The sequence below is a fragment of the Drosophila mojavensis genome, unplaced genomic scaffold (assembly GCF_018153725.1).
Source record: "Drosophila mojavensis isolate 15081-1352.22 unplaced genomic scaffold, ASM1815372v1 contig_231, whole genome shotgun sequence".
Taxonomy (NCBI): Eukaryota; Metazoa; Arthropoda; class Insecta; order Diptera; family Drosophilidae; genus Drosophila; species Drosophila mojavensis.
The window spans coordinates 7,906,199-7,934,191 of record NW_025318772.1 but is presented as its reverse complement, the minus strand read 5'-3'; the positions used below and the strand labels follow the sequence as shown (position 1 = coordinate 7,934,191).

General features: G+C 41.6%; 10 protein-coding genes and 1 long non-coding RNA gene across 16 annotated transcripts; 7 read left to right on the top strand and 4 right to left on the bottom strand.

Moving 5' to 3' along the window:
• Window positions 1-8,025: 8,025 nt before the first annotated feature.
• LOC6575305 lies at window positions 8,026-8,770 on the bottom strand. Of its 3 annotated transcripts, XM_044007940.1 has the most exons (3): window positions 8,535-8,770; window positions 8,443-8,450; window positions 8,026-8,384 (listed from the first exon to the last, which is right to left on the bottom strand). In XM_044007940.1, exons 2-3 carry the CDS (start codon window positions 8,445-8,447, stop codon window positions 8,132-8,134), a joined length of 258 nt encoding a protein of 85 aa, XP_043863875.1. In that variant the 5' UTR covers window positions 8,448-8,450; window positions 8,535-8,770; the 3' UTR covers window positions 8,026-8,131. The 3 variants fall into 3 exon arrangements, with proteins under 3 accessions (XP_043863875.1, XP_043863874.1, XP_002001318.2); XM_044007939.1 differs by having other exon boundaries at window positions 8,026-8,450; window positions 8,535-8,767; XM_002001282.4 differs by lacking the exon at window positions 8,535-8,770 and having other exon boundaries at window positions 8,443-8,528.
• Window positions 8,771-8,857: 87 nt separating this feature from the next.
• Window positions 8,858-10,615, bottom strand: LOC6575304 (RCC1 domain-containing protein 1). Its single transcript, XM_002001281.4, has 4 exons — window positions 10,106-10,615; window positions 9,529-10,033; window positions 9,396-9,471; window positions 8,858-9,315 (listed from the first exon to the last, which is right to left on the bottom strand). Exons 1-4 carry the CDS (start codon window positions 10,200-10,202, stop codon window positions 8,887-8,889), a joined length of 1,107 nt encoding a protein of 368 aa, XP_002001317.1. The 5' UTR covers window positions 10,203-10,615; the 3' UTR covers window positions 8,858-8,886.
• On the top strand, window positions 10,367-11,561 carry LOC6575303 (ADP-ribosylation factor-like protein 3). 2 transcript variants are annotated; one of them, XM_015167915.3, is made up of 4 exons: window positions 10,367-10,456; window positions 10,802-10,930; window positions 10,991-11,122; window positions 11,187-11,561. In XM_015167915.3, the coding sequence occupies exons 1-4, from the start codon at window positions 10,454-10,456 to the stop codon at window positions 11,460-11,462; spliced, it is 540 nt and encodes a 179-aa protein (XP_015023401.1). In that variant the 5' UTR covers window positions 10,367-10,453; the 3' UTR covers window positions 11,463-11,561. The 2 variants fall into 2 exon arrangements, with proteins under 2 accessions (XP_015023401.1, XP_043863872.1); XM_044007937.1 differs by having other exon boundaries at window positions 10,802-11,122.
• Window positions 11,562-11,603: 42 nt separating this feature from the next.
• Window positions 11,604-12,863, top strand: LOC6575302 (ADP-ribosylation factor-like protein 3). Its single transcript, XM_002001279.4, has 4 exons — window positions 11,604-11,828; window positions 11,897-12,037; window positions 12,096-12,332; window positions 12,399-12,863. The coding sequence occupies exons 1-4, from the start codon at window positions 11,703-11,705 to the stop codon at window positions 12,531-12,533; spliced, it is 639 nt and encodes a 212-aa protein (XP_002001315.2). The 5' UTR covers window positions 11,604-11,702; the 3' UTR covers window positions 12,534-12,863.
• A 572-nt stretch (window positions 12,864-13,435) lies between these two features.
• On the top strand, window positions 13,436-16,826 carry LOC6575301. Its single transcript, XM_002001278.4, has 5 exons — window positions 13,436-14,581; window positions 14,708-14,856; window positions 15,809-16,088; window positions 16,247-16,531; window positions 16,622-16,826. The coding sequence occupies exons 1-5, from the start codon at window positions 13,760-13,762 to the stop codon at window positions 16,700-16,702; spliced, it is 1,617 nt and encodes a 538-aa protein (XP_002001314.1). The 5' UTR covers window positions 13,436-13,759; the 3' UTR covers window positions 16,703-16,826.
• Window positions 16,827-18,088: 1,262 nt separating this feature from the next.
• Window positions 18,089-19,152, top strand: LOC6575300 (luciferin sulfotransferase). The gene is made up of 2 exons (XM_002001277.4): window positions 18,089-18,423; window positions 18,489-19,152. The coding sequence occupies exons 1-2, from the start codon at window positions 18,089-18,091 to the stop codon at window positions 19,102-19,104; spliced, it is 951 nt and encodes a 316-aa protein (XP_002001313.1). The 3' UTR covers window positions 19,105-19,152.
• An 849-nt stretch (window positions 19,153-20,001) lies between these two features.
• Window positions 20,002-21,678, top strand: LOC6575299 (caspase). The gene has a single exon (XM_002001276.4). The coding sequence runs from the start codon at window positions 20,228-20,230 to the stop codon at window positions 21,263-21,265; it is 1,038 nt and encodes a 345-aa protein (XP_002001312.1). The 5' UTR covers window positions 20,002-20,227; the 3' UTR covers window positions 21,266-21,678.
• A 333-nt stretch (window positions 21,679-22,011) lies between these two features.
• Window positions 22,012-22,581, top strand: LOC116803659. Of its 2 annotated transcripts, none has more exons than XR_001449612.3 (2): window positions 22,012-22,281; window positions 22,356-22,581. It is a non-coding gene; the product is annotated as an uncharacterized LOC116803659 (long non-coding RNA). The 2 variants fall into 2 exon arrangements; XR_001449613.3 differs by having other exon boundaries at window positions 22,012-22,285.
• Window positions 22,394-23,675, bottom strand: LOC6575298 (electron transfer flavoprotein subunit beta). 2 transcript variants are annotated; one of them, XM_002001275.4, is made up of 4 exons: window positions 23,579-23,675; window positions 23,454-23,507; window positions 22,604-23,334; window positions 22,394-22,549 (listed from the first exon to the last, which is right to left on the bottom strand). In XM_002001275.4, the coding sequence occupies exons 2-3, from the start codon at window positions 23,502-23,504 to the stop codon at window positions 22,624-22,626; spliced, it is 762 nt and encodes a 253-aa protein (XP_002001311.3). In that variant the 5' UTR covers window positions 23,505-23,507; window positions 23,579-23,675; the 3' UTR covers window positions 22,394-22,549; window positions 22,604-22,623. The 2 variants fall into 2 exon arrangements, with proteins under 2 accessions (XP_002001311.3, XP_032589402.1); XM_032733511.2 differs by having other exon boundaries at window positions 22,394-23,334.
• A 192-nt stretch (window positions 23,676-23,867) lies between these two features.
• On the top strand, window positions 23,868-25,149 carry LOC6575297 (3'(2'),5'-bisphosphate nucleotidase 1). Its single transcript, XM_032733510.2, has 2 exons — window positions 23,868-24,396; window positions 24,451-25,149. Exons 1-2 carry the CDS (start codon window positions 24,018-24,020, stop codon window positions 24,996-24,998), a joined length of 927 nt encoding a protein of 308 aa, XP_032589401.1. The 5' UTR covers window positions 23,868-24,017; the 3' UTR covers window positions 24,999-25,149.
• LOC6575296 (protein claret segregational) lies at window positions 25,093-27,916 on the bottom strand. Its single transcript, XM_002001273.4, has 4 exons — window positions 27,807-27,916; window positions 27,232-27,746; window positions 26,489-27,174; window positions 25,093-26,431 (listed from the first exon to the last, which is right to left on the bottom strand). The coding sequence occupies exons 2-4, from the start codon at window positions 27,422-27,424 to the stop codon at window positions 25,202-25,204; spliced, it is 2,109 nt and encodes a 702-aa protein (XP_002001309.1). The 5' UTR covers window positions 27,425-27,746; window positions 27,807-27,916; the 3' UTR covers window positions 25,093-25,201.
• Window positions 27,917-27,993: the final 77 nt, after the last annotated feature.

The following is a 27,993-nucleotide window of genomic DNA, read 5'->3' as shown; positions in this document are numbered from 1 at the left end:
TAACCCAGCCAGCAATCGAAGAGATCCAAGGCACTCGCAGTCGCAGTCGCCGTCGCCGTCGCCGTCACTGCCAACAAAAATAACTGCTAGATATTAATAAAGCAGCAGAAAAAAATGCATATGAAATTTTAATATGCAAAACGAACGAAAAGCAGCAGGCAAAATAATAAAACGTACGAAATGCAGAAAAAAAAATAAGAGATTGAGATAGATAGAGAGGAGTTAGGCAGAGTGAAAGAGAAAGATAGAGTATATGTATTTATGTATATATAAATCGAATGTTCAGGCATTTGGCCCTGAGAAGCAGCTTGGCATAAACGCATATTACATTACGGCCAATCGAATAGACTGGGCGATAGACAGCCACACACACACACACACACACTTGGACACTTGGAAAGGGCGTCAAGACGGACAAGCAATGATATTTTTGGGGGCAGACAACCGATAACAAAAAAATCAACTAAAACATGTGTCTGTCTCGTAAATAAGATGCTGTAAATAGCATGAAGAGTCTCCTCTTCACAGCAGTTGAAAAAGTTGGATTGATATAAAATAAAAGAGTATACGAAGCGCAAATACCCTAACCTAACGTTGATTTTATGTGAAGGTCACAATTTTTGAATAATCAAATTGATCTAAAATAGTGTGAAAATATCATCATATTATCATCAAACAAGGCAACTTAAGATTTTGATATGGAAGGAATTGAAAATGAATCTAATATTTAATAGAAACTGGAAAAAAGTTAAGTATATGAAGCAAACATGTTTATAAATAGGGTTTTCAAAGTAAAATAAATTTCTAAATTTACTATGCTATTATAGAAATGTTTTCATACCAGAAAATAATGGTAAATTGTCTTATAGAGCTATCTGAGCAATATTATCAAACAATATATCTACGACATTCCTGCCACAGAAATGCTAGCTAGGAATAGAATAGGGATCAGACTGTTTCCGCTTCAAACTTACTATACATTGCATTGCCAACTTTTAATACCCCTCGTTAGTTGCTGTCTAGGGTATTCAGATATTGCATGCATGCCGATGCCTTAAAGGTTCGTTGGAAATCTGTTTAGGGAAAACATGCAATAGAATTGTTGTCGAATTCTGTAGCCAAATAACAAAGAGTATCCATGAAAGCTGCTTGCATTGAATGCGAGTCAGGAATCTGTGAAACATATAATATTTTATATGTGTTAAACAAATAAGAAATAAACTTATGAAGAAGCTTTACATGCTTAATAAACTATTCCAAAGAACTGCATGAAACTGAAAAAGTATTCTAGGAACTACTTAAGTATAGTACATACAGCTTACCAAATGCACCAACTACAGTTAGCCATAGTCCCTAACGCTTAACATTTGCATAAATGTGCATATCGAAATGTTTGCTTTAAGGATGTTTCACACAAATTGCTTTTATCCACATTTGATTGAAGCGCAACTAGTGGAGGAACTGTGATTGGCTGATTGACTGACTGACTGACTGACTGACTCACTCGGTGGCCAGTGGGTGCTGCAATTTGATTGCTAGTGTAAGCTTTCCCAGAAGCGATTACAGCTGACGAGAGCTTACAGTGCCTGCCATAAGCGCATTAACGCCGGCAACATGAATCATCGGCCAATTGCACAAACATGCGTTACGTATACGCCGCGTGCCCGCATTTGCCAAAAATACAACTGCAACAAGAGCAACAAGAGCAACAGCAACAGCAGCAGCAGCAGCAGCAACACGAAGCGCAAATAAATGCCGGCTGGCTGGCTGTTGCCACACTTTTGCCAATGCCAATGCCACAGCATGGTGCACATGCAACAACGGCAACTCGAAGCTGACTGCGTGCTGCCTTCATCGTCCCATTGCCATAGATATATATGTCGGGCCCTGGGCACGTCGTGTTGCTGTGCCAAAAATAACAGCCAGATGATGCGGAGGCAACGGCTGGGCAGAGTGCGGCAGACTGGGGCAGTGCTGCTGTGGCATGGCCATGAATGGGCTTCGCCTTTTTTTTGGGCCTCTGTTTATTTTTTGTGCCTGACCAAAAAGCGCAGCTGGCCGAGACGAAGGTCGCGCACGCAGCGCCAGCAGCAGCAGCGGCAGCAGCAGCGGCAGCAGACAGAATTTCATTAGACGCATCGCAATGCAAATGTTGCTGGCAGCAGTTGCCGTTAAGTGGCTGCTGCTGGCTGCTGGCTGTTGGCTGTTGGCTGGATGCAGCAACAGGATGTGGCAAGCCGCGCTTTACTGGAATGAAAGCGAAAGTTGTTGCCACTTGCCACTTGGCAGTTGCCTCTTGCCGGTTGCCTCTTGCCAGTTGCCAGTTGCCGGTTGCCGCGTGGGTGGATGTTGGCTGGCCATCGTGTGCCATGGGCCCGGCCGCATAATCATGTAATCTTGCCTCGCCCTCTCTCATTCTATCTCTCTCTCTCTCTCTCTCTCTCTCACTATGGTGTTGCTGTTGTTGCTGGCTATATAAGTGACTAACTTCAATTAGGCGCTGCTTTGTGGAGTTGTCCGGGCCAGGACAATCAAGTTGTCAACGCAAATTGCACAGTTGTCATGGAATTTGCAGGCAAAGCGCCTGCAATTGGATGGGATTAATGGAATGTCAAGTGTTTGGCATTGCAGTTGAGCTATTTCTCTTCTTTTTCTGTTTCTGTTGTTGTTGTTGTTATTGCTGTTCGAGTTAAGATAATTAGCAGTTCATTGACAATAAGATCTAAGCTACACATAAGTGTGCAATTTATTCTAATGCAATTTAGTTAAATTGTAGTAACCTGTGGTTTGATTGTATATTAGCTTAAATATGTTAATATTATAAATATATACAAAAATTAAATGTATTAAGAATTATATAAAAACAACTGAAAATGTAATAGTGCAACTTAACTAACTTAAATAATCAATAAATAACAAATAAAATATATTGCAAATTTATAGTAATAAATTATTGGAAATAAAATAAAAGCAATTACAAACACTATACAAATATACATCATTAAAAAGAAAATTAAAGTAGTAATTAAATTTAATTATGAGAAACAATTTTTTTTTTTTAATTTGAAATTAAATATTATGAAAATATATATTAAACTTAATTATAAGAAAAAATTTTTAATTTAATATAAATTAAATATTACTATAATTTAAATTAGGTAAATGAATATTAAGAAAAGGAACTATAACAATAATAGTGTAAGATTATTTGAAAAGTATAGAATCGAAAGTATCTATGTATGTACACTATATAACTGACTTTATGCCTTTTTCGAACAACTATTGATTTTAATAGAATTCGTAGTCTTATATCAATAATATATAAAATATACAAAACTTACTCCTTAAATAATTTATAACGGGTTTAAGATCTAAGGAGCTTTAATGATGTTTGACAACTTACAAATGCGAATCTATTCCCTAAGCTTAATTGAATAAGCATTACATCAGACTATGTTACGAGATTTTTTACCTATGCATGTGCCAGATACACCTGTCAATCACTCAGCCTGACTAACTACTTATCTAGTATATGACAACTGCGACTATATGAATTTCGTAAAACGAATTTCCCCAGTGCTTAGTCGTGCATTTACATTCACTTAACCCCACAGACACAACTGTACCAAAAAAAGAACAAAGCTACCCAAATGAAGGGCATACAAAAATGGTGCACTCTACACACACACACATATGCACACAAATGAAATGAAAGAGTAAAGAAAAACACATACTTAGCCGTACGAAACATACGTGAAAATAAAAAATAAAAAAAAAGTTTGCCACTCAAAGGCAGACGCCCAGAATGCAGCCTGGCACACGTAGACAGCAGCCAGGACGGCAGCAGAGCTCTGTTGGTGTGGGTGGGTGGCCATGTGGGAGTATGTGTATGTGTGTAGGTGTGTAGACAACTGGTAACAATAACGGTATTTTCGATGCGGAGCAGCGGCAACGTCGACGTTGACGAAAAGGACGCGCAGGATGAGAGTTGGTTGTCGACGACGAGTTGCCAACAGCCACTTGACACTTCCGTCGTCACATGAATGGAGCCGTAAAAATGCGACGCTGCATTCGCTCCTTTTTTACAGATTTTCATACACTCGCTCAACTAGAAATTGGGGTATATTTGCTGTGCTCAATATTTGTCTAGCTATTCACGTGAGATCTGTTCTAACGATGCGCTAAGATACTACTAAGAACTACCATTTCAATAGTTTCCTGCTAATACTCTCATTTCTACTACTATTTCTTTATTATTGCTTTTTCACTACTTATAACAACTACTATTTCAATAGTTTCCTGCTAATATTCTTACTACTACAATATCCTTATCTACTATTCTTTTTGCTACTACAAATTACTACTAGTTTTACAACGTTCTGTTATTTCTACTACTACTACAACTTCCTAATACTTCAATTCCTACTACTATATCAACTTCCTACTACTACTACTACTGCTGTTATTTCTACTACTACTACTGCTTCCTTCTACTACTACTACTGCTGTTATTTCAACTACTACTACTACTTCCTTCTACTACTGCTGATATTTCTACTACTACTACTACTTCCTTCTACTACTGCTGTTGTTTCTACTACTACTACTACTTCCTACTACTACTGCTGTTAATTCTACTACTACTCTAATTCTATTAATTCTATTACTATTACTTTTTTAATTACTACTACTTTTCACAGATTTGTGTATTCTATAAGAAAGCTAGAGAAAGGTCAAAGTTGGCTCTACAAATAGAGGCGAAACAAAAATTTTTCGCAGGCGAGTATTCCGCAGTCGGTTGTCTGCAATTGCAGCGTACTTACCAGCTTTTTTCAGTTATATTTCGTCTTTGTTTCCTCTTTTTTTTTGGGCCAGTCGAGGGCAACGTTTTTATTTGGGCAGCAATATGAATGGGAGCGCTTGTGCGAGTATGTAAAATGAAGCAAATACATTCATGCATAATTTTTATGGCACGTCGGGGGACAAGAAATGACTCTTTCACATCATGTAGTATGTACGTACGTATGTATGTACATTTGGGATGCCAAAACGTTTTATGAACACGTTTCTCCTGGCACTTAATGCAAGAGTTTACAAGCCACCTAGAGACATGGCATGGCACGGCATGGCAGGGGATAGCATGGAATGGCATGGCAAGGCATGGCATGGCATGGTAAGCTGTGGCTAGAGGCATGGGCTATGGAGTCATTAGCGCAAATTCACAGCGATGATTAGTTAAAAGGGGGACAGAGACAGAGACAGAGAGAGAGACTGAGACAGAGAGAGCGAGAGAGAGAGAGGGGGGAGGGCTTCATTTAGCTGGTCAATGCACGCCAAAATGTAAAATGGGCCGGGCGCCAAGGTAGGTCAGTCAGCGAATAGGGCCCAAATGTGTTGAAGGCTTCTACTTAGCGCATAGTAAACAACAAAGAACATGGCCCAAGGAGTAGCCCGCCAGGGGCGTGGCTGCTGCAGCAGGCGGCGGGGGTGCACTGTGTGTGCAGCGTTGCATGCGGCGCAGCACGCACTTGCAGCCTTGCCGCACGGCGCAGCAAACAAAACTGGGATCGGCTGTTGCGGCTGCTGTTTGTTTTTTACTAATTTTAAATACCCTACAAAAGGGGAATATGACTATGCATCTCAAAATGTATAAATCTAACTATAATAAATAAATTTGTAGCACTAATTAAATTTCATAGAAAGTTTTTTGGTTTCTTTTCTATATTCCAAAATATACACAATGAAACAACAAAAAATAAAATAAAAAAAAATAAAAATAAAAAAATAAAAAAAAAAAAAACAAACTATAAGATTGAAATTTTGTAAAAATTTGACAGATTCTGACTCGCTTAAATATAGAATATAAACTCGCTTAAATATATAATATAATATTATTATTATTTTTAGCTTCAGAAATAAATAAAGCTTAACAATTTGGATAAAACTAAAAAAAAAAAAGAAAAAGTTATAAGATCACGTACAAAATGTGTACTCTATTAAATATAACATAGAAATTTAGACGAAATATAATGGAAATTGCATAAGAACATATTCTAATCATAATTTCTTTTTTATATTTAACCTTTCGTCTAGAGTCATTTGTGAACATTAAAAAAAAAGTATATATATATATTGGCTAGAACTGTAAAAGAGTATTCAGATTTCGGGTTTACTCCAGCTGCTTGTTCCCTCTTGTTCTTGGTTATGATTGACTGAGTTCTGTTGAAACTTTGGCGTCTGCTGGCACGCATGAATTACAATTTTCGAGTAACGAAAACCGCATGCACCTACACACACACACACACACACACACGCACACACAGATAGAGAGAGAGAAAGAGACCTAAGCACTGGGAGTGCTACAATTAGCACTTTTTACACTTGGCTGTTTGGTTATTTCAAGTGGCTCTGATAAAAAGCAGCTGAAAACGGAAACTCCATCAACAGTTTGCCTTGAGCAAGGCGCTTGAACCCGCCGCCAGCAACCACGCACCCGCTCAGCCACCCACTCACCCGCACCCACCGCTGCCGCCCAGCTTTGGCATGATTTCAGGTAGCAAATCGCTTTGCGGCCTAAAAATGACACTGTCCGCCTTTCGAGTTGTTCTTCTTCTTTTCGCCGATAACAAAGTTTGCTCAAAAATGGCGCCCATAAAAAAAGAGAGAAAAATGTAAAGCCCAAAAGCAAAAGCAAAGCCTATTTGCAGACCGCATTCTCAGTCTGGCCGCTAGAGAACTGCAGAGAACTCTGAGTGCGTTATAAGGTAAACATTTGTTTTTACTTTTTCATTTGGCAAATAACATAAAGCAATAGCAAAAAAAAAAAAAACCGTTGAACTCGGTGTACAGAGTCACCTAGAAGGAGAGAGTGTGAGATATAGAGAGAGAAGGATATATGGAGTTAAAGATAGGCATAGAGAGATAGTGAAGAATGAGTATTAAAGTCTGTGCGAAGAATTACAGATAATTTAGATATGATGGAAACCACTTAAATTCAGATGGTGTGTATATAACCGATATATATCGGCTATAACAAAGATATCCTATAGTTTTCATTCTCGAAATTTAAAGGAGTATATTGGTTTTGGGCAACGTCCGTTTTTCAGTCCGTTTGTCTATTCCTCTACCCGTCCATCCATCTTTCCTTAGCAAACCATCGCTATTGAAGCTAGAGATTTGGGTTTTCGATTATATAACCGTCAGGATTTTGCTAGGGTAGTTATGTATATGAAAGAAAAAGGTACGAAAATTCTGGTCCCCAGATACACTTTTATGAGCAAACTTATGCGGTTATAGCGCCTTCTGGGTATAACGACAGTCCCTTGAGTGCCGTTATAACCGTATTCTATTGTATCGACGTCCATTGGGTACGTGGCAAATCAGAAATCAGATCGTGAATGAGTATTCAGTAGTCGATCATGCCCAATTGAGACTTTCACATTTGTATTTTTCTTTTCTGGTTATGTATAGATAATATTGTTTTCCATATGTGTATATATAAAATAATAAAGATCAAATATATATCAATTAAGTTTAAATATAAATAATAAATATTATTCAGAATGTGGAAACTCTTTTTTAATTTCCTTAGAATAAATAAACGACTCCAATCGAAAAAAAGAAACCATGCAATTCCAATAATAACAAATTATCACACCGTTTCCAAGAAATGCCCAACTCAACCCAACATTACACCCACATCCACACACCCACACACACACACAGAGGCGAGCGATTTAGTCGTTGCGTCTGACGATCTACAAGTGCTGAAAAGTTGATTGCACTGCGTGCCAGACTTTTGCTAAAGCAAATATTGTTTAATAACATTTTTTTTTAAATAAAATTTACTGATTACACGCGCGACTGCAACAACGACAACGACAACGAGAACGCCAGCGTCAGCGTCAGCGTTAATGAGCGAGGCAACAGTGGGACATCGGCCTCGGACCTATCCCAAGACAAAAAACAAAAACAACCAGAACAACAAGAACAAAACTGAAATAAAAATAGAATAGAAACAAAAAATTGATATGCCCCACACTCGTGTGGTCCGGGGAGGTTTACTACCGTGAGATGTCAAAAAAGAAATTACATTTTCTTAAATTACACATTTTATTGATGCGGCGCCGCATTACACCACTAACGGCATATTGCGTCCCACCTGAATAGAGTGCATAATCTCCATGATCAAAATGAATATCAGAAAGTTTTCGATCGACTGGCGGAATAGCATGAAGACCATTTGCTCGTTCTGCCAGCGATCGCTGGAGACCCACACCAGATAATCATCGCCCAGGGCATCCTGAATCGAGCGATTCGTATACCTATAGGGATACAACAGGTGCACTCCAATCCGCCAGAATAGCACAAAAAATATGCTGGGACTGTTTGCCATTCGATTACCAATTCGATTTGGAGAGAACACTTTCTTTACACACTTACGCCATGTTTAGCCGTAGGGCAGCAGCTTTTAATTTAATCTGCCTTTCCCTGACTTTGTTGTTGTAATGTTTGGCTTTTGTTTTTTTTACTTTATGTAATGAAATTTTGTAAATTCGTACGTCACTTTCCTAAAAAGGCTCCTTTGTACAAAGTTAGAGCATATATTATAAAACTTTTTATATAATTAAAAAAAAATATATATTACGTTTTAGTTAAATATTAGTTATTTAACAATTTTGAAAAGGCGTTATTTTACTGGTTTGAGACCTAGCTAAGGCGTTAGCTAAGACAGCATGTGCTTGAGCGAGATAGCTGCATGCGCTGTGCTGAGTTGTATAGCAACCAGCTTTGAAAGTGTAACAAAAGGTGGCTGTTCAAAAAGTAAAAGTGAATGAATATACAAATTTAAAGCAAGTATATAAAATATCAAAATATATTCTGAATTTACTCAGACAAAGCAATCAAAGTGGACCAAGGACCACACACTACATTATAATCGCAGTCTTTAGGCAGCTGCTGCATAGCATTAAAACTATCCAAATAGGCCAATTTGGGCGGCTGCTGACCAAGTTGACCGTGTGCACACCAGCCACAAGCCCACAGTCGACCACAGCTGCGCTGGATAAGCGTGTGCCGTGATCCTGCGTAAGCCTTTATGGGAGTACACACATCAGTCTCTGCCTCAACAGCTGCACAGCATGCTGGCAAATCCTGTAGTTGGGGCAAGGGATAAACCGTGGGCTCCTTAAGCAGGCCATCTGGCTTCATGACGCGCATGCCCAGCTGTCCATTACAATTCCAGCCCCACACATAGAGATCGCCAAAGGCTGAAATAGCTGCACTATGCCAGCCACCGGCCGCAATGTGTGTTATCTAGCAAATAGGCATTAGTTGAATAACGAAGATAACAAACTGACAAACTGACAAAATTAGTCATGAGTCTATTTGCTCACCTTAATGCCCGCCAGTGGCTCGAGTAAAAGCGGACGCTCTTCCACACCCAAACTCTCGTGACCCAGTTGCCCACGTCTGTGAAGTATGCAAATGCCTTAAATCTTAGTCAAATTAACGATAGTGAAATCTTACAGTCCGTTGCCCCAACTGTAGACATCGCCGTTGCCGTTCAGTAGCAGCGCGTGCTCGTGTCCGCACTCCAACTGCCGCACTCGCCACGAGCCCTGCGGAAAGCGATGCAGGCAACTGGGTATGCTATACACAGCATTCCCCGCAGTGATGGCCACATTGATGTGCGAGCCACAGGCAATGTGGGTGATGGAGATATCCTCGGCTTCCTTGGCCTGGCCAAATATGTTTCGCTTTGCAGAAGGTGCTTCTAATTTTACGGCCTGCAGTGTGGCATTCAACTCCGCTCGCAGCTTATATAACTGGCCACTCTGCAGCAACACCAAGCAATGGGCATCGCAAGCAGCCAAGGCTTTTATCTCTTCAGATGCATGCACTTCCAACCTTTCCGCTGGCTTGCTGGCTAGCAGTCCTTGCAGCCACAGTTTCTTGCCCACAGCATAAGCCGTGTAACGCCAGCTCAGAGCAAGTATTATTTTCCCGTCGCTATCATCCGACAGACTGATTTCTAACAAGGATTTAAACATACAAAATTAACATTTAATTTGAGCACGTATCAACTTGTTGCACACTTACGAACCGGTTAGGGCATTGACTCGACCGGAAGTGCGTTCCGTACTGCTCGCATTGTGCTGACCAAATGCATTGAAGCCCGTAAATAGCAACCGTCGTCCCATCTTCCGCTTCTCGGAGAGCGTTTGCGCAGCGGGGCGATTCGATTCGAAGCGGGGCGCTACCTGCGTCTGCTCTGTTGCTCTATTGTGTTTGGTCGACCGTTGTTCAGTTGCTAGCTAGCATTGCACCTGTAATGTTGTTGGCGATTTTGGTGGTGGTTTTTAATCAGTTTTTCAAATTCAAGTGCTAGAGTTGAAATTAATATAACCGATCGTCGCTGAGCGTGCCAGTACTGCTATTGTTATTTATAAAAATGGTAGGTTGTACGCCCACTCATTCCATATCGTTGAGCAAACAAAGACTTGAATAATTGTAGTTTTTTATAATATTATTAAATCACCTCAAATTATCCAATTTATAATTTGTTTATTATTTGTTGTCGTCATGGCAACTTGTGCATGTGAGAATATCGATAACTGGCGCTCATCGCCAGCTGTTGCTGAAGAAGTGTGGCCAGCTGTAAAAGCTCGATACCTCACGCGATATCGATTTGCATAAAGAGCGCCAGTTAATCGAGCTTCAAACGTGATGTTTATCTGCAGTAAAAGCTTATTATTTACTCTTTAAATATTAGTTTTATTTAAATATTTCTTGTATATAGGGTCTACTTTCGCTGCTGCGCAAACTGCGACCCAATCCAGAGAAGGAGGCGCGTATTTTGCTGCTCGGCTTGGACAACGCAGGCAAGACAACAATCCTCAAACAGCTCGCTTCCGAGGATATAACAACGGTGAGTATTATGGAACAGATGCGTTCTTGCTTTCCTAATAGACTTTCCAATCATTCGCAGGTGACGCCCACCGCCGGCTTTAACATCAAATCCGTTGCTGCAGATGGCTTCAAGTTGAATGTTTGGGACATTGGCGGTCAATGGAAGATTAGGCCTTATTGGAAGAATTATTTTGCCAACACAGATGTCTTGGTAACTAAACCAAACAAAGTGATATCCTTCAGTTATTCTATAATCATCTTTTTACTCTAATTAGATCTACGTTATAGACTGCACGGATCGGGCGCGACTGTCGGAAACGGGCAGCGAGCTCTTCGAGATGCTCATGGACAATCGCTTGAAGAGAGTGCCGCTGCTGGTCTTTGCCAACAAGCAGGACTTGCCCAATGCCATGAGCGCCTCCGAGGTGGCCGAAGCGTTGGGTCTGGTGCGTCTGGAGGAGCGCAGCTGGGAGATCAAAGCCTGCACAGCTGTCGATGGCACTGGCATCAAGGAGGGCATGGACTGGGTGTGCAAGAATATGAAAAAATAGTTTAAGCAGAAGAGAAAAATATTTAATTCAAATTAATTCAGATGTGAATATTGTTTTGTTAGAAAAGAAAACGTAATTAAAAGTGTCCTTAAATATTTACATATAAACTTTGACTGATTGAAAAGTTTTGGCCTCGTAGCATACAAATCTTAGTAGTAGCTCGTATACGGCTGACACTTCACAAAAAATAAACAAAAACAGAAACAAAACAATTAAATAATCTTCCAACCTAACAAAGGTATGACCACGCTCCTGGGCAAGCTGCGCAAAGCGCCCAAGAAGGAGTTCAATGTACTCATCCTGGGCCTCAACAATGCGGGCAAGAGCACCTTGGCGGCACGTCTCGGCCTGGAAACCGATGATGCCGTAAGAGCAAACTGATCTTTGATTCCATATCATCTATTTTATCTGTATACGTGTATCTTTTGGGTCAGGTCAAGCAGGTTACTCCGACGGTTGACCTAACAGAAAGGCATTTGAAATTTAAGAAAATGAAAGTTTGTTTGCGTGATTTGAGTGGGCAGTGTAGAATGCGTAAGTCGTGGCATTCATTCTATAAGGATGCCAATGTATTGGTAAGTGGCACATCCTAATCCTTGCCCAGCCCATACACTTCATTAATATTCTTGGCAGATTTTTGTTATCGACAGCGCGGATGCATCTCGTCTGAGTGAGGCACGCTGTGAGCTGTGCGAGGTTCTCCTGGATGAGCGACTTTCGCATGTGCCGCTGCTGCTTCTGGCCAATAAACAGGATGCCTTTGGTGCTCTGCCCAGCTCCATGATTGTTGAGCTGCTAGGCCTGAATCGCATCGAGGGTCGTCCATGGAAAATATACGAATGCTCCTCATTGGCAGGCGTGGGCATCGATGTGAGTGGAGATTAATACAATGTATGGTATATAATCGATATATATTGAAATATTTCTGCACTTTAGAACACCGTTAATTGGATCTACGAGCGATTGAAGAAACTGCGGCCAGCAAGTGTTTTTAGTAGGTTTTTTACTCCTTATTTTTTGTTTGGACCCACATGTTTGTTGGATCGTCGACCAGGGGGCATGGACGATTAATAAAATTTATGTAACTGGCACACATCGAATAATCTATTATTCATTTCGAATTCAATTCGAGCAACAACAACTACAGGTTGAAGAAGAATGACAACAAATAGGCCATGGCACACATCTGGGCAAGAAGAAGAGAATTTCAATCGCGTCAATTTATATTGAGTTTATATACATTTGCCTTCGATAACTAAAAATTAATGTTGCGACATTTATTTTGGATTTAAAATGTTCTCAACAACGAAATTTCAATACTCTTACAAAAACAGATTAACTTAATGTTAACTTGAATCAGCTGTAATATTATAAGAAATATATAAAAGAAATTTACAAGAATGTTGAACTTGACTTATTATAGAAACGCTCCATCTAGTAATTTTGTTTTTGTTTTGTTGCTTCGATGAGCTTTAATAACAGTTCGAAAATGTCGTTAGAATTGCTGTCATGTAATTCCATTCTGCAAGAGTAAGCGTGTGTGTGTGCGTTAACTTAGCATAAAGAACGAAAGAGAAATAAAGTTAAAGCGTTGACTTTGACCACGCCACTACGAGAAGAGCGACACACTAAGAATGTGTGTGTAAAAAGAAAGTGGGTAGAAAATATAAACAAAGTTAAAAGCCAACAACACAGCCATAGAACAGCGCAAAAGTTTTTTTATATATACACACACACACACACACGTCATGTACGTGTTTATGCGGGCAGCAAACTGACGTGGACAGCCCAACGCACACAAGGCGCAGGCGTGAAGAAGCTTAAGGCCAAAGAGAGTGGGAGAGACAGAGAGAAATAGAGAGAGCGCGCGTGATCAAACCAAAAGGAGAGCGCGCACAACGAACACAGCTGTGCTCGAGGTCGAATGCAACATGTTGCATCTGCCCAGACGAGCGACTTAAGAAGTGTTACACACTGACTTCGAGGCACAGAAGAAAGAAAGTTTTCGTCTGTGTTGGCTGTGTTTGCTGCGCTACGGGCTTGGACACAGGCATACCTACATACATTCACATATACATAGATAGTATATGTTTATTCATATTTAACTGTAGCAGCATAAGAAACGATTTGGGATTTTGTCTACCAATTTCTCAAGTCAGTGAAGCGTCGTTTGTGTTGTTGTTGTTGTTGTTTAATTGGCCCAGCCACAAAAGAAATAATATATAAGCATACGAAAAAAAAGTATCTCAAGTGTGTGATTGTGAAAGTTCTTGCCGAAAAAAGTATAAAGCAAAAAAATGTATATGAAACGAGCGCTGCTTCTGCTGGCGTTGCTCTGCGCGCAGCCGTTTGGCCATATGGCCGAAGAGGAGGAGTCGAATCCATTGCTGGATATGGCCTCTGTCTTTATACAGGAGGCATTGTCCAATAGTGGTGGTGGCGGCGGTGGAGGCGGTGCGGCCGGCGGGGGTGGCGCTGGGTTGGCTGGAGTGGCATCCCTAATCGGCAGCTTTATGCAGGCCAACGGCAAAGCTGGTGGAGGCGGTGGTGGCGGTGGAGGAGCCGCCATGCAAATCCTTTCGGGCCTGGGCAGCATGCTGGCTAACAATGCACATGGCGGCAATGGAGGTGGTGGTGGCGGTGGCTTCGATCCATCCATCATTGGCAATGTCCTGGAGATGTTCACCCAAGGCGATGATGAGGATACTGGTGATGCACAGAAGCGCAGCAGTGGTGGTAGCAGCGGCGGTGGCGGCGTCGGCGGCGGTGCTGGCGCTGGCATTGGCCTGGACACCATTCTGCAAGTGGCATCCGCTTTCATGGGCAACCAAGGCGCTCCCGAAAAGCCCGCCAATCTTCAACATCAGAAGCAAAAGAGAGCCGTCAAGGAGGAGGAACCAGAGACAGAGAATGGCTTCATGAACCTGTTGCCACTAATCATGCAGGCAGTCAGCTCCTTTGCCGGACCCGAGGGCCAGCACACACAGGAGCGCCACAAGAGCCATGCTTGGGTCCTGCCACCATTCCTGGAGCATGTGCACGTGCTGTGGGATCATTTCTCCAACTCCGAGCTAGCGGATGCGCTGTACGAGAAGTCGGGCGTCAACAAGATAATGAAGGTACGTGACGATAATATTCAAAATTTTATTTATTATTACTCGAAAAAGAACCGAAGGTCAAATAAGAGCGATGTAATATGTCATCGATTATTCATTCATCGATATGTATTTCTTACTTGTTTAAAGGGCTTCAAGGGTCGCGATGGCAAAGTCGATTACGATAAACTGTTCGAGTCACTGAATAATCAATCCTTCCGTCGTCGCTGGATCAAATCGGCCACTTTGTATTTGGCTGACTGGGCCAGCTATATAGCCAATCCGGAAAACTATCTCAGGTGAGCGTCTGCCGGGTGATCGATGCGTGTTAATTGTGGAACACGATTCTCTGTCTTAACGGTATTAAGCTGTTTAGCACCCTAATGTGATATGATTCTAACTCTCAGCGATGCTTACGTCTAATTGCAATACAAATGCGAGTACGCAACAGCTGCGTGTTGCTGTTGTTGTATCTGCCTGTTGAATTACCGTTAGCTGCTACCTGTTTGGCATCGAACATGTTTGAAGCTAGCCCGCTCGCGCGCTCACTTACCTTTTGACACACTTTTTTAGTGCTGGCAGCTTTTAGAACATGGTTGTTAATCTGACTGGTCAACAACAATAAGAAGAAGAGAAGGCAGAAGGGGAGAAGAGAGAATTCAAGTCCAAATCCAATTGCAGGCTTCGCATTTTCGGATTTGGGTGTGCGCGCACGCGTGCATGAGTGTGTGTCTGTGTGTGTGTCGGCTTGCATGCCTCTGTGTGTGTGTGTTACAGTTACAACGACGATGGCATCATTAAGCATACAAATAAACCATACGAATGCCAGAACGGTTCATTTAGTATGCATGGTTGTTGTTGTTGTTGCTGTTGCTGTTGCTGTTGCTGTTGCTGTTGCTGTTGGCAAAACCTGTTTGGATGAGGAAGTGGGCCAAAGGCAAAGTAAATACTTGAAAAAGCACCGAGCTGCGAGTATTTGGGTCAAGCTGACTCAAGACACAATCAAAATGCAAAATTTTTGGCAATTATATTAATTATTCACGCCCCCGCTTATCATCAGCATATTATCATCAACATCATCGTCATTATTATGATCATCATGATCATCATTGTTATTAGACAACAATAATAACTTCCACTTTCTAGCGGCCCTTTCACTCTAATAATGCTGCGTCAGCATTATATGAGCAACAATTTGATTTTCCATTTCTTTTTTAATTTTTTTCTTTTTGCTTTTTGCACTTTCCTCAGATACTTCCAGACGGCGCAAATCATGTTTAACGGTCTATTGAAGTCTCAAGGTTATCCCAAGCAAACCTATTTCGATCCGGCACGCCCCAGCGAAACCATTTCAAATCTCTTGAACCACGTGGCCAAACACCATTTGAATGTGAAAATTGATTCGCGTCAATACGTGAAGCCAGCTGTTGGCTACGCTAAGGAGCTGCTCAAACTGGGCCAAGCACGTGGCCTGCTGCAGTTCAATGCCACCGAGATCAGCGATCGATTGACGGATACGCTCAACCTAGAGGTAAGTGCATGCCACAGAACCGAATTGGAAAACAGAAAACAGAAAACGAATCTAAGCCAAGCAGATAGCATAAATGCAATTAATTACGCTACAACAAATTTTCTCTTTTCCCATTTTTCTTCTTTTTCTGCGATTGTTCGATAAACGCATCAAAACAGGTTATCGAACCGGTGCTAAAAGTCCATCGCGCCTACAGATTCATCTCCAAGTCGCCGCAATGCGATCGCTATGTGCTTTGTGAGCTGAATGCAGCCGCTCTCGAACAGCAACAGCAGCAGGAATCGAAGAAATCGACGAAGACAACGGCCGGCGGTCTCATTGCCGGCGTTAGTCCGAAAATTGTTAAGATCGGCAGCATGGGTGCCGCGATCTTCATTAGCACTGAAACCGGTACACCATTCTGGACGCTGTTCGGTGTAATCAATGCGCCATATAATTGCGAGGTGAGCATCCGTCTCTATAACCATTCCAATTGTTGTTACCGTTATCTATTTGGAATTTGTCGACTAATCGTGTTGCTCCCCTCACCTCAGGCTAAATATCCCGTCGACTGCAACGGCTTCCACGAGGGCGAGGCCAAGGTGACCACGGAATACGTGCACAACGAGTTGTAGTTGCCCCAAACTACCAACGACGACTGCTAAGCGTGCTTATTAGAATGATATAGATGTAGTTGATTCAAAAATTTCTCAATGTAAATAGTATTACGAATGGCAATAAATCTTAATGTAATTGGAAGTCGTATGAGGATGTCTTGGTTCAGGATGTAAATAATCAACTTTCAAGGTAACGAGATAATTTATATTTGAATAACATATCATATTACTCTTTACAAAACATATACACATACAATAATTTTAAAATATTTAAAAAAAATCAATAATTTTAGAATTTTAATATATATACATTTGAGTGAAACAAAAAACAAACAAAAAAAAACGTTTTCCATCTTTAATATAAAAATCGAATATGAAGATTAATGTGAATTAAATATGCGTAAGATTTCATATAGGCCTATTTACGGATCTATCGATAGAAGTATAGACTCATTATAATTTTTAAATAAATAATTTAACATTTTTAAAATTCTTTATTAATATTTTAATTATATTTTTTTATACAATTAATTTTTATCATTAAAATATTTTTAGATTTTAAAAAGTATTCTTAAATTTTTTCTTATACATAGAGAATATATACTCAAGTTTTTTTTCTTTGTCAAATTTTTCACAATAATCTATTCTTCATGATTGCTAAGTTCATTGAACAGCAAAACAGATTAAATCTGTCTGCTTACCAGCCTATAAAATTAACTCTTATTTTGAAAAAGATAGAATGATCACAGCTACTTAAACTACAATAAAGATAAGTTTAGGTATTTTAAAGACAATTAAAAATCGTTAACCCCAAATGGATAACTCACTGCGAAGTCTCTCTAAAATATAGTACTACCATAAGTATGGGATACCAAAACAACCCCGACAAAAGTCTAGCTAATATGGGTGTGGGAGATACAAATCTGTTTGCTATAAACTTGAACTGAACTGTAATTTAGGTAATTTCAGGTACTGTGGCGACAACTTAAAATCATTAACCCTAACTGGATAAGTATCATGCTAGCTTAATTCGATGTCTCTTTGAAACATCATACTTACGTAGTATAGTATACCAAATTAAGCCGTAAACAACCCCAACAAAACGCCAGATAATGGGCGTGGGGTAAACCAACTTGGACGGATTTGTGCCGGGACATTAGACATTGAGCTTTGAGCATTGAGCGGTGAGCACTTGGCTGACAATTTGAGCTGCTGCAGTTTACATTCGCGATGGCAGCGAGCCGGTTTTTGTTTTTCGGTTGGTGCAAAAACAAGTTCATGTTGCGGAAAACTTAGATGGATTCCCGTTAGCCTCACTTTCACCGCACGCTTGGGCTGACTTTCCACTTGGCTGTTGCAGCCAGTCGTTGGCTGACAGTGCAGAGAAAAGGTAGCAACGCCATCATGCAGCTCACCTACCGTGAATTGGATGCAGATATAGTGCGTCGCACGAACGCTGTGTTTCCAGTGCAGGATTGCTTCGTGGAGGTGCTGCCCGATCAGCTAATCATACCACGCAAGTATATCGAAATGGGCGAGTCTATACGCGACTTGCCCATCTACAAGGATGATGTTTGGATGGTGTCGTACCCTCGCACCGGCTCGACATGGGCGCAGGAGATGATCTGGCTGTTGGGCCATCAGCTGGATTACGAGGCGGCCAAGCAAGATTTGCGCATGCGCGCACCCTTGATCGAGCTATCCGCTCTGTTCAGCACGGATCATCATCAGTGGGTGTCGTACGTATAAGAGATCCATCGCTACTTCTTACAAGTATACAGGTATAGCTTTAACCCTCCCACAGCGATGCCTTTGGCAACACAGTGGAGCTGGTTAAAAATCTGCCCCGCCCACGTTATGCGCGGTCGCATCTCTCCTGGCAGCTACTGCCCTCACAGTTGGACACGGTGAAGCCCAAAATTGTGTACACTGCACGCAATCCAAAGGATCTGTGTGTTTCGTATTATCACTACTGCAAACTGCTCCATGGCATCAATGGAGAATTTGAGCAGTTCGTGAACCTCTTTCTGGGCGGGCACACGCCCATGGGCTCCTATTGGAAGCATGTGCTGCCCTTCTGGAAGCGCAGCTTCGATGACAACGTCTTGTTTATCAAGTACGAGGATATGGTGCGTGATCTGCCCGCCGTGATAAAACGATGTGCTCAATTCCTGAATGTTACGGAGCTGCTTAATGAAGAGAATATGAAGAGCATCTGCCAGCATCTGAAGTTTGACAGCATGCAAAGCAATGGGGCTATCAATATGGAGAAGTTGATTCCGCAGCGAGAGACGAAGTTCATACGCAAGGGCAAAGTGGGCGACTGGCGGAATCACATGACAGATGAAATATCAGAACGATTTGATTACTGGTCCGAGCAACATTTAAGGGGAAGTGGCTTGAAATTTGATTACGATTAAGCCAATATCAAACATACATACATATACATATACATACATACTCAATGCTAGTTTAAACGGCACTCTTCCCATATATACATCGGATAACAAAAAGAAAAAGAAAAGAAAACAACAATTATGGATAAATGCGCATACATACAGGCATATATACATACATACATATAAGCTGGGTTTACTGGATTTCAAGTTTTTACGTTCGCTGCCGTTTGAATCTATTTACATTAGTCTGATAAGTTATTTTCACCACAAAGCAGCTGTAAACAGAACTCAATTTCTGTTAAAGCTGTGACGTCACAAAACCAAGCTATTTGGGCGCGCGCTGAGCTTTGAATGAAAAGTTAAGCAATTTGAGTATTACCACTAACCATACCACATTGTTAAATTTATTAGTGGTAATAAATGGTAATAATCATAAAAAATATTATTGTGTTTATCTCATTTTACACAAATATATTGAATTCATGTATATTTAAAACAAATTATCGTGTTCAACTAATTGTTTGTTTTATTCAATTTTTCAAATTCATCAAATGATTTATTGTTTTCATTTTCTTTCATTTCTCATTCGCTTAACATTCTTTAGCATCTTCATATTTGCAAGCATTCTGGCATTGCATATTATCGCATTTAAGAACGAGTTGCATTTTGCAATTCACCACTCTGTTATTGAGTGGGCTGGACTGCTTTACAGCAGCATTAAAATATCAAAATCAACCACAGCTGAATTCAATTTGCCAAATTTTGTTTTAGTGGAAAATCAATTAAATAAATAAAACATTTGTTATAAAACGAACTGAATGTTGCATTTTAAATTAAAACAGCGAGACTGACCAGTAAAAATACTGCATGCTGTTATTAACAGAACAGTGCCATGTTAAGTTTGCAAAAACCATAACATAAAAAAAACAAAGAGAGCGCAACAAACTAGACAAACTACTGCAGCGCTGCAGTTTCGCATCGCATTTCTTTGTTATAACAACAAGTGTTCGCAGTTAAAATACATTTGTATGCCAAAAGGAAGCATTGTTAAATAATTTCTGCTATTAACTGTTTGCCTGGGCAACAATACCCGTGCAGTGTGACTCATCAAAAAAAAAAAATATTCACAGGGTAATTTTTCACAATGGCCGCCAACAACAATAGCAGCAGCAACAACGAAATCGAGTCCACCGATCAGGTAGGCATACGCATCGAGGCCGCCACCAATACAGACGACTTAACCGATGCCTTTGGCTCTGTGGGCACGAGCAGCAGCACCAGTGCATCGACCTCGACAGCTTATAAACAAAGCCACTTTGGTAGCGGCGCCATCGGTCAGCTGGCCTCGAATGGCTACAGTTCCTCCGGATATCACAAGAATGTGGCCAAAATGGTGACCGAGCGACATGCTGCCGAGTACAATATGCGGCACAAGAATCGCGGCATGGCCATCATCTTCAATCACGAGCATTTCGATGTGCCCACCCTGAAGTCGCGTGCAGGCACAAATGTGGACTGCGAGAATCTGTCTCGAGTGCTGAAGCAGCTGGATTTTGATGTCAGTGTGTACAAAGATTATCGCTATCAGGAGATTATGAGCACCATTAAATATGCCGCGTCACAGGATCACACGCATAACGATTGCATATTGGTGGCTATACTCTCGCACGGTGAAATGGGGTATATCTATGCCAAGGATACGCAATATAAGCTGGACAACATCTGGAGTCACTTCACTGCCAATCATTGCCCCACACTGGCTGGCAAGCCCAAGTTGTTCTTCATTCAGGCCTGCCAGGGTGACCGATTGGATACGGGCGTCACCATGCAACGTGGTCGCACCGAAACGGATGGCGACTCCTCCATGAGCTACAAGATCCCCATCCATGCCGATTTCCTGATCGCCTATTCAACCATACCGGGCTTCTACTCGTGGCGGAATACCACTCGTGGCAGTTGGTTCATGCAGAGCCTCTGCGCCGAGCTGGCTGCCAATGGCAAGCGTATGGACATTCTCACCCTGCTCACATTCGTCTGCCAGCGTGTCGCCGTCGATTTCGAGTCCTGCACACCGGATACTCCTGAGATGCATCAGCAGAAGCAAATACCCTGCATCACAACGATGCTAACGCGCATTTTGCTATTCAGCGATAAGGAAAAGTCGCCGGCTGGACGCAATTAATTATATGCTATAAATACTACAGCTGACTAATCTAAGCTGCTGCTGACTGAAGCAGTGTGATACAAAAACAAACAAACAAAAGTTGGATATGATAAGACCTCGAAACAAAAAACTCGACAATTTTGCAATTTTTTACACCATTTTTAAAGATCCTATTTAGGGCAATTTTCCTATGCCAGCTCCTGCCATGTCTTGATATTTGCCTGCTATGTGTCTATTGTCCGTCATACTTTATATATACATACATATATAATTATATAACAATTTATATCTCTTAATATTGTTAAGCGCAAAACATAATCTATAAATTTTATACACATTTTTTATACTTTTATAAATACTCCAAATAATGTTAGAATGAGAAAACCAAGAACAATTAGTTTGATTTGCTAAATAAAGTATATTAAATTAAATCGATTGGCCTTTGCTTTGCCTGTGACTGGATCACACCATTTAGGAACGTGCACGACCGCAAGTAAAGGAAATTTTTCCGATTTAGGTGCGTCAAGTTGAGCCACGTTCGCTGAAAAGGAATTGACGGATATGTGACAAAATTGGCCAGTGGACGACCTCGTGGCACCTTGAACATCTATTGTGAATGGTAGCACATGGTATGATATTTTAGTGATATATGCAGGTTTGTATAAAATTATTATTAACAGGCTCAACAACCGAGTCAATTAACATAAGTACATACGTACATATATATGTAGGTACATGTCCTCTAATTGCACGCGCAAGTCAAAATAGTTTGAAAACATCGATAACAAACAGATAAAATCTTATCGAACTTCAATATTTTAACTTGCGTTTTTCGCACATCTCAAGTGCAAAGAAAATGGAAAGATGTGAAATAGTTAACTTATAAGATTGACACTAAAACTGTGATGATAGTTGTATTTACATATATACATATACCCATTCATATACTCATTTAATTTCATTCATATTCAATATCACATTTCACTTTGAAATTAGGAATCATAGCCACGGAATAAAATGCGCAGCAAAACGACGTGCGTGAGTATATTGTATGTATGAGTGTTATTCTATTAATGTATGTATGTATGTATGTATTGCGACATGTTAGCAGAAAAACGGGACGGAATACAGGGTATATCACAGTCGTTTTTTATGTTAGCATCACTTCAATTTATTCGTTAAGGCTTGACACGACAGATTCAAAAAAATAAAAAACATTGAATTTGACTTAAAGCACTATGGGGACAGTTGGCTCTCTCCAATCGGCACATCAATCGTTAGAGGCTAGATAAATGCACGTTTCTGATAGAAGGTAATTTAAATTGAAAATCAAATAGAACGTAGAATTTAGCTCACAATTTTGATAGGTTGCTTGCTTAGATGTGACCGCCAGCCTTCAGCTTGGCCACTAGAGCATCCACGTCGGCAACGACGGCGCCCGCTTGGCGCACTGGTGGATCCTCAACAGATATAATCTCAATGCGTGGCGTAGTATCAACACCTAGATCTTTGGGCGTCACCTTCTTCAGTGGCTTCTTCTTGGCCTTCATGATGTTAGGTAACGTGGCATAACGTGGCGTATTCAAGCGCAAATCTGCGCTCAGCACCGCTGGCAATTTGGTCTTGATGGTCTCCAGGCCGCCGTCGATTTCACGGGCGATCGTCAGACCTGCATCCGTCTTCTCCACCTTGTTGCAGAATGTGCCCTGGGGCCAGTCCAACACGGCGGCGGTCATCTGTGCCGTCTGATTGGCATCATCATCAATTGCCTGCTTGCCCAATATAACCAAGTCGGCCTTCTCGTCCAGTGCCAGCTTGGCAAGTATTTTGGACACATGAATCGGCTGCAACAGATCGTATTCGGCGGCTGGCACCTCAACGTGCACGCCACGATCTGCGCCCATGGCCAAGGCAGTGCGGATGACCTCTTGCGATTGCGTGGGACCCACAGAGACAGCAATCACCTCAGAGGCCAGCTTCTTCTCCTTCATCTTGACGGCCTCCTCAACGGCGATCTCGTCGAAGGGATTCATGGAGTGTTTAACACCTTGAGTAACAACGCCATTTTTCTCCGGCTTCACGCGCACCTACACAAGTTCCAATCGGAAGATATTTAATTAAGAATAATAAAAACGATTACGCAAAACGAAGCGCAACAAGTGATAAGAAGAAGAATCTAACGGAGATCCATACTAAATTTACTCACCTTAACGGCATAGTCGATCACACGCTTTACACCAACCAAAACACGAGCCATTTTCTAAGAAATTAGAAATCAATAATTATATATACATAATATAATTTTATTAATCGTGCTCTATGTTAATTTACCTTCCGAGCAACAGCAGATATTGTTAAAAATGAGAGGGGGTGGTTGGGGGTCCAAAGGTTGTATTTGCCGCAGCGTTGCCACTTCCAGAATGGCGTGGCCACACTGTTAAACAACAAGCTGATCATTAAAGATGGTATACTGTGACCGCAATGGCCAATTATTTGCACTAAAAAATATACCTGTTCTTTCGATATATAAAAAACAATAAAGAAAAACGGAAAAAAATACACCCCATAAAATATACCTCATAGCATAAAATAATATTTTGCACGTTGATTTTTGCATGGCTTATGCGTTGCGTACCCTGCTTGAGCGCGCAGATAACAGCTGTTTGGCCAACTTTTTTTTTTTTTGCATAAATTAAAGTGAAAGTGTGAAGCACAGAGTATTTCGGAGGAGTTATCATTCCACATACAGAACAATTCAAGACTTAAAAAGATGACCACGAACGCACCACTTATTATGCGAATAATGGCATTGTCCATTAACACGGCCAAACGGGCTGGCGTCATCATACGCGATGTTCTCAAGCAGGGCGACCTCGGCATCGTGGATAAGGGCAAAAATGATCCACAGACAGAAGCCGACCGTTCGGCGCAACGGTGCATTATTGCATCTTTGGCAAAGAAATTTCCCAGCATTAAGATAATCGGTGAGGAAGGTGGATCCGATTTGAATGTATGCGATGAATGGTTGGTGGGCGAACTGGATGAAACATTCCTCAAGCAAGACTGCCCAGCGGATTGGAGGGATGCAAAACCGGAGGACTTTGTCATATGGGTTGATCCCTTAGATGGCACTGCAGAATATACACAAGGTATACACTCGATCTGTGTAACAAAGTTCTATCTAAAACCAGATTATCTTATAGGATTTGTGGAGCATGTGACGGTGCTCATTGGCATAGCCATAAAGAACTCAGCTGTGGGTGGCATTATTCACCAGCCATTTTATCAACAATCCAGCGGCGAGCTGGGACGCACCATTTGGGGTCTCAAAGGCTTGGGCACTGGCGGATTTACGGCTGTCAAACCGCCAGCCAATGAATTCATTATCACAACCACCCGCTCGCACTCGAATGCACTGCATCAAAAGGCAGTGGATGTGTTCAATGCCAGCAAAGTGCTCAAGGTAGGCGGCGCTGGATTCAAGGTGTTGCAACTGCTCGAGGGCAAGGCACACGCTTATGTCTTTGCCACGCCCGGTTGCAAGAAATGGGACACTTGTGCACCAGAAGCTGTGCTGGAGGCCAGTGGTGGAACTCTAACCAACATCAATGGCGAACACTACGAATACCATGAGAATGTGGAGCATGTCAATGGACGGGGAGTGCTCGCCAGTGTTGGCAACAATCACCAAGAGCTGGTGGAGAAGATCCCGCTAGAAGTGCGACAGGCCGTAGGCACTAAACAAACGTAATCTGTTATATATTTTTTATTTTTGCTTGTTTTTGTTTTTGTTTTTGCACTAAGCACATACAATTATAAATTAAGTAATAACAGTGAGAGAGAAGTAAAAATTTGGATTATGCTTTATCAATTATTAAAAAAGTACAAGATATACAAATGAATAGCTGACAATTCAGATAATTACTATAATCGTGAACGTGAATCGACAGAGGTTTACTTTTCAGAACTGCTGTTGATGGAGCTGTTGTTCGAATTGTTAACGAACCGATTGCGCTTGGCCTTGGCCACTTTGCAGGAGTTGACGGAGGCGGCGAAGCGGAGCGATTTTACCGATTCCTGAAAGCAGTCCTGGAACGGTGAGACATTGATGAACATGAGGGTCTTGGAATTACCACCCAATGCCGGCATCAACAAGTGAGTCAGCTTTGAGTTGCGATACGGTATGTGATCCTGTTTTTGGAGCAGCGCCAAAATCACATTCGTCAGTTCGGAGAGCGAACGATTTATGTTTTTGGTTTCGGTCATTCGGATGCTGGTCTTTGGCGATTCCGAGCCGGCCAAATCGACTAAATTGATGGATCCTATAGACGTCTCCTGTTTCTCAGCATGATGGCCGATTAGTTCCAACTTGGTGACCGCATGGGAACGCGACGAACGCTCATTGCCCACTGTGGATGCTGTGGCACGATTCATTTTGGCCAACTCCATCAGCTGACGTAAGTGATTGGGATCTGTCACCGTTTCCTCCGTTATGTTCGATACATAGATTTCATTCTTGTTGCAGTTCTTGGCCATCCGGATTTCCATTTCCTTTTGATCGTTGCTCAGCAGATCGTACAGCACTTCATTATAGATTTCCAAAAATGTCGCCTTTATAACATATTCCCAGCCCAAGTTACGATAGTTTCTAATGGAGTCAAATAGTAGATCGACTGTGCGTGGTATAACTCCCACATTGTCTGGCACGCCGTCCATCGTGTACGTTTTTCCACTGCCCGTTTGGCCGTAGGCAAAGATGCATATATTATAGCCGTCGAGAGCTGACTGAATCAGTGGAGCAACCATTTCGAAAATATGAATTTGATTCGAATTGGGATGAAACACCTGATCGAAATTGAATATCTGTTGACCCATCTTACTCTTCGCCTGGGCATCTAAACTCTGTAGCTCCACTGTCGCCTCGTCATGGTATATCCAATTGCACATCAAACGTCCCGCTTCCGATTCTAGCGGCGGACGCACTCGGCAGAAGACTCTTATATTGCCGCGCAAATCCATGACCACGTTGTGCAGTTCCTTGCGCTCGATGTTCGACTGGAATAGCTGCTCCCTGCACGTATTCAGTTCGGCCTGCAACTGTTCATTGCTTCGTATGAGCTCCTCATTTCGCCTACGCAGATGCTGGACCTCAGTGGAGAGGAACTCGTGCTCAGACTTAATATCCTGTAATTCAGTATATGTAACCCCGCGATCTGACATGCATTAGCTCTGTTGGCTTACCTGATGCGTGACTTTAAGGTCTTGCAACTCCAGTCGTGTTTCACCCAATGCGCTGGTTATCATCTCAATTTTCTCCGTCTGCTGCTTCACCTGACGCTGCAGACACTCGTTATCCGTTTGCGCATGCTTAAGTGTTGATTCTGTTTCAATTAGCTTGGCTTGTGTCTCTTCCAGTTGCATGGGCAGTGATTCCAGTTCGCCCATGTCATCTACTTGCTTCTCATATTTTGTTTTGAGCGCCTTGTGTTTCTCCAGCAAGTCGTGAAAACGCGCTTTAAAATCATAAGGAGCAATGCGCTTGGGTGCAGTTGCGGCGCCACCAGCAGCGCTTGCAGAGGATTTCGTTTTGTTAGTCGTCGCTGTCGCTGCTGCTGTGCCTGTGCGCGGCAATGGACGCTGAGACGTTGAGACGCTAGCCGGTGGAGGCGCTGACCCTGCATTGGGGCGTTTGACTGGCGCCGATCCGGCGCGAACCGTACGAGCCACAGTGGTCGGATTCGTCGTTGTAGTTGGTGGTACTGCAGCACGTCGAGGGCATTTCGTTGGTATAGTTGGCAGATTGGGAATCCCGTTCCGCTTGAGATTCTGCCGCATTTCGCTTATGTCACAAGCCGATCGACTGCGTCGCAATTTCGCCCGGTTCGGCGCACTCATGGATTTCATTGGATCGGGCGAGGCGGCTCGAACTGCGTGTACAATACGATTTAAAATCAAATAATTGCAATAATTAACGCCAAACTTACCTCCTTGTCCTTGTCGCTTCATTGCTTGCGGTATGATGTTTTGCAAGTCTCTCGTTAGCGGTTGAATTGTTGTTGATCCATTGTATGTTAGGTTCGCATTTGTAGCCGCTTTTATACGATCAGTGGGTAATATTGGTTTGATTGACGGGGTGGGACGCTTTAGACCCGTAGGCTTAGGTAAACGTGATTCCATTCTAGTTTTGTTCTATTTACGAAAATTGTTTTTCAAAGTTCCAATTCGGCGATCCGCAAATCCAAGCGACGCCAATTTTACATTCGCGCCGTTATTTTTGGATGTAGAGTTGCATAAATGTATCGATATTGGTATCACGAGGAATCAGTGTCCAGTTAGTTTTTTCTCGATTTGGCGTTTTCTAACACTGCTTTAGATTTGATTTTTTTCGATGGCGGTTTTATATTTTGTAAGTTTTTTCCTACAGCACTTGATAATTTTTGCAATTATTGAGTCATGACATGATATTCCCTTCATTAATGTATTGTTCAGAAAAAGGAACCTTAAAAACAGATAGACGCATAATGCAACATATTAATTAAACTATTAGGTAGCTATTTACCTACAAACGCGTAGATTTGCGCTTAAAAGTCTAGAAACGAATTATGACAAATCGATAACAATATAAATTTTAAAACTGAGTCTAGTATGATATTAACGGCAGGCTAGTCATTCTGGTTTCCTAACAAATGAAATCAGTCACAAATGAGATATTTGTGTTTATTTAACACATGTCTACATATTCCAAA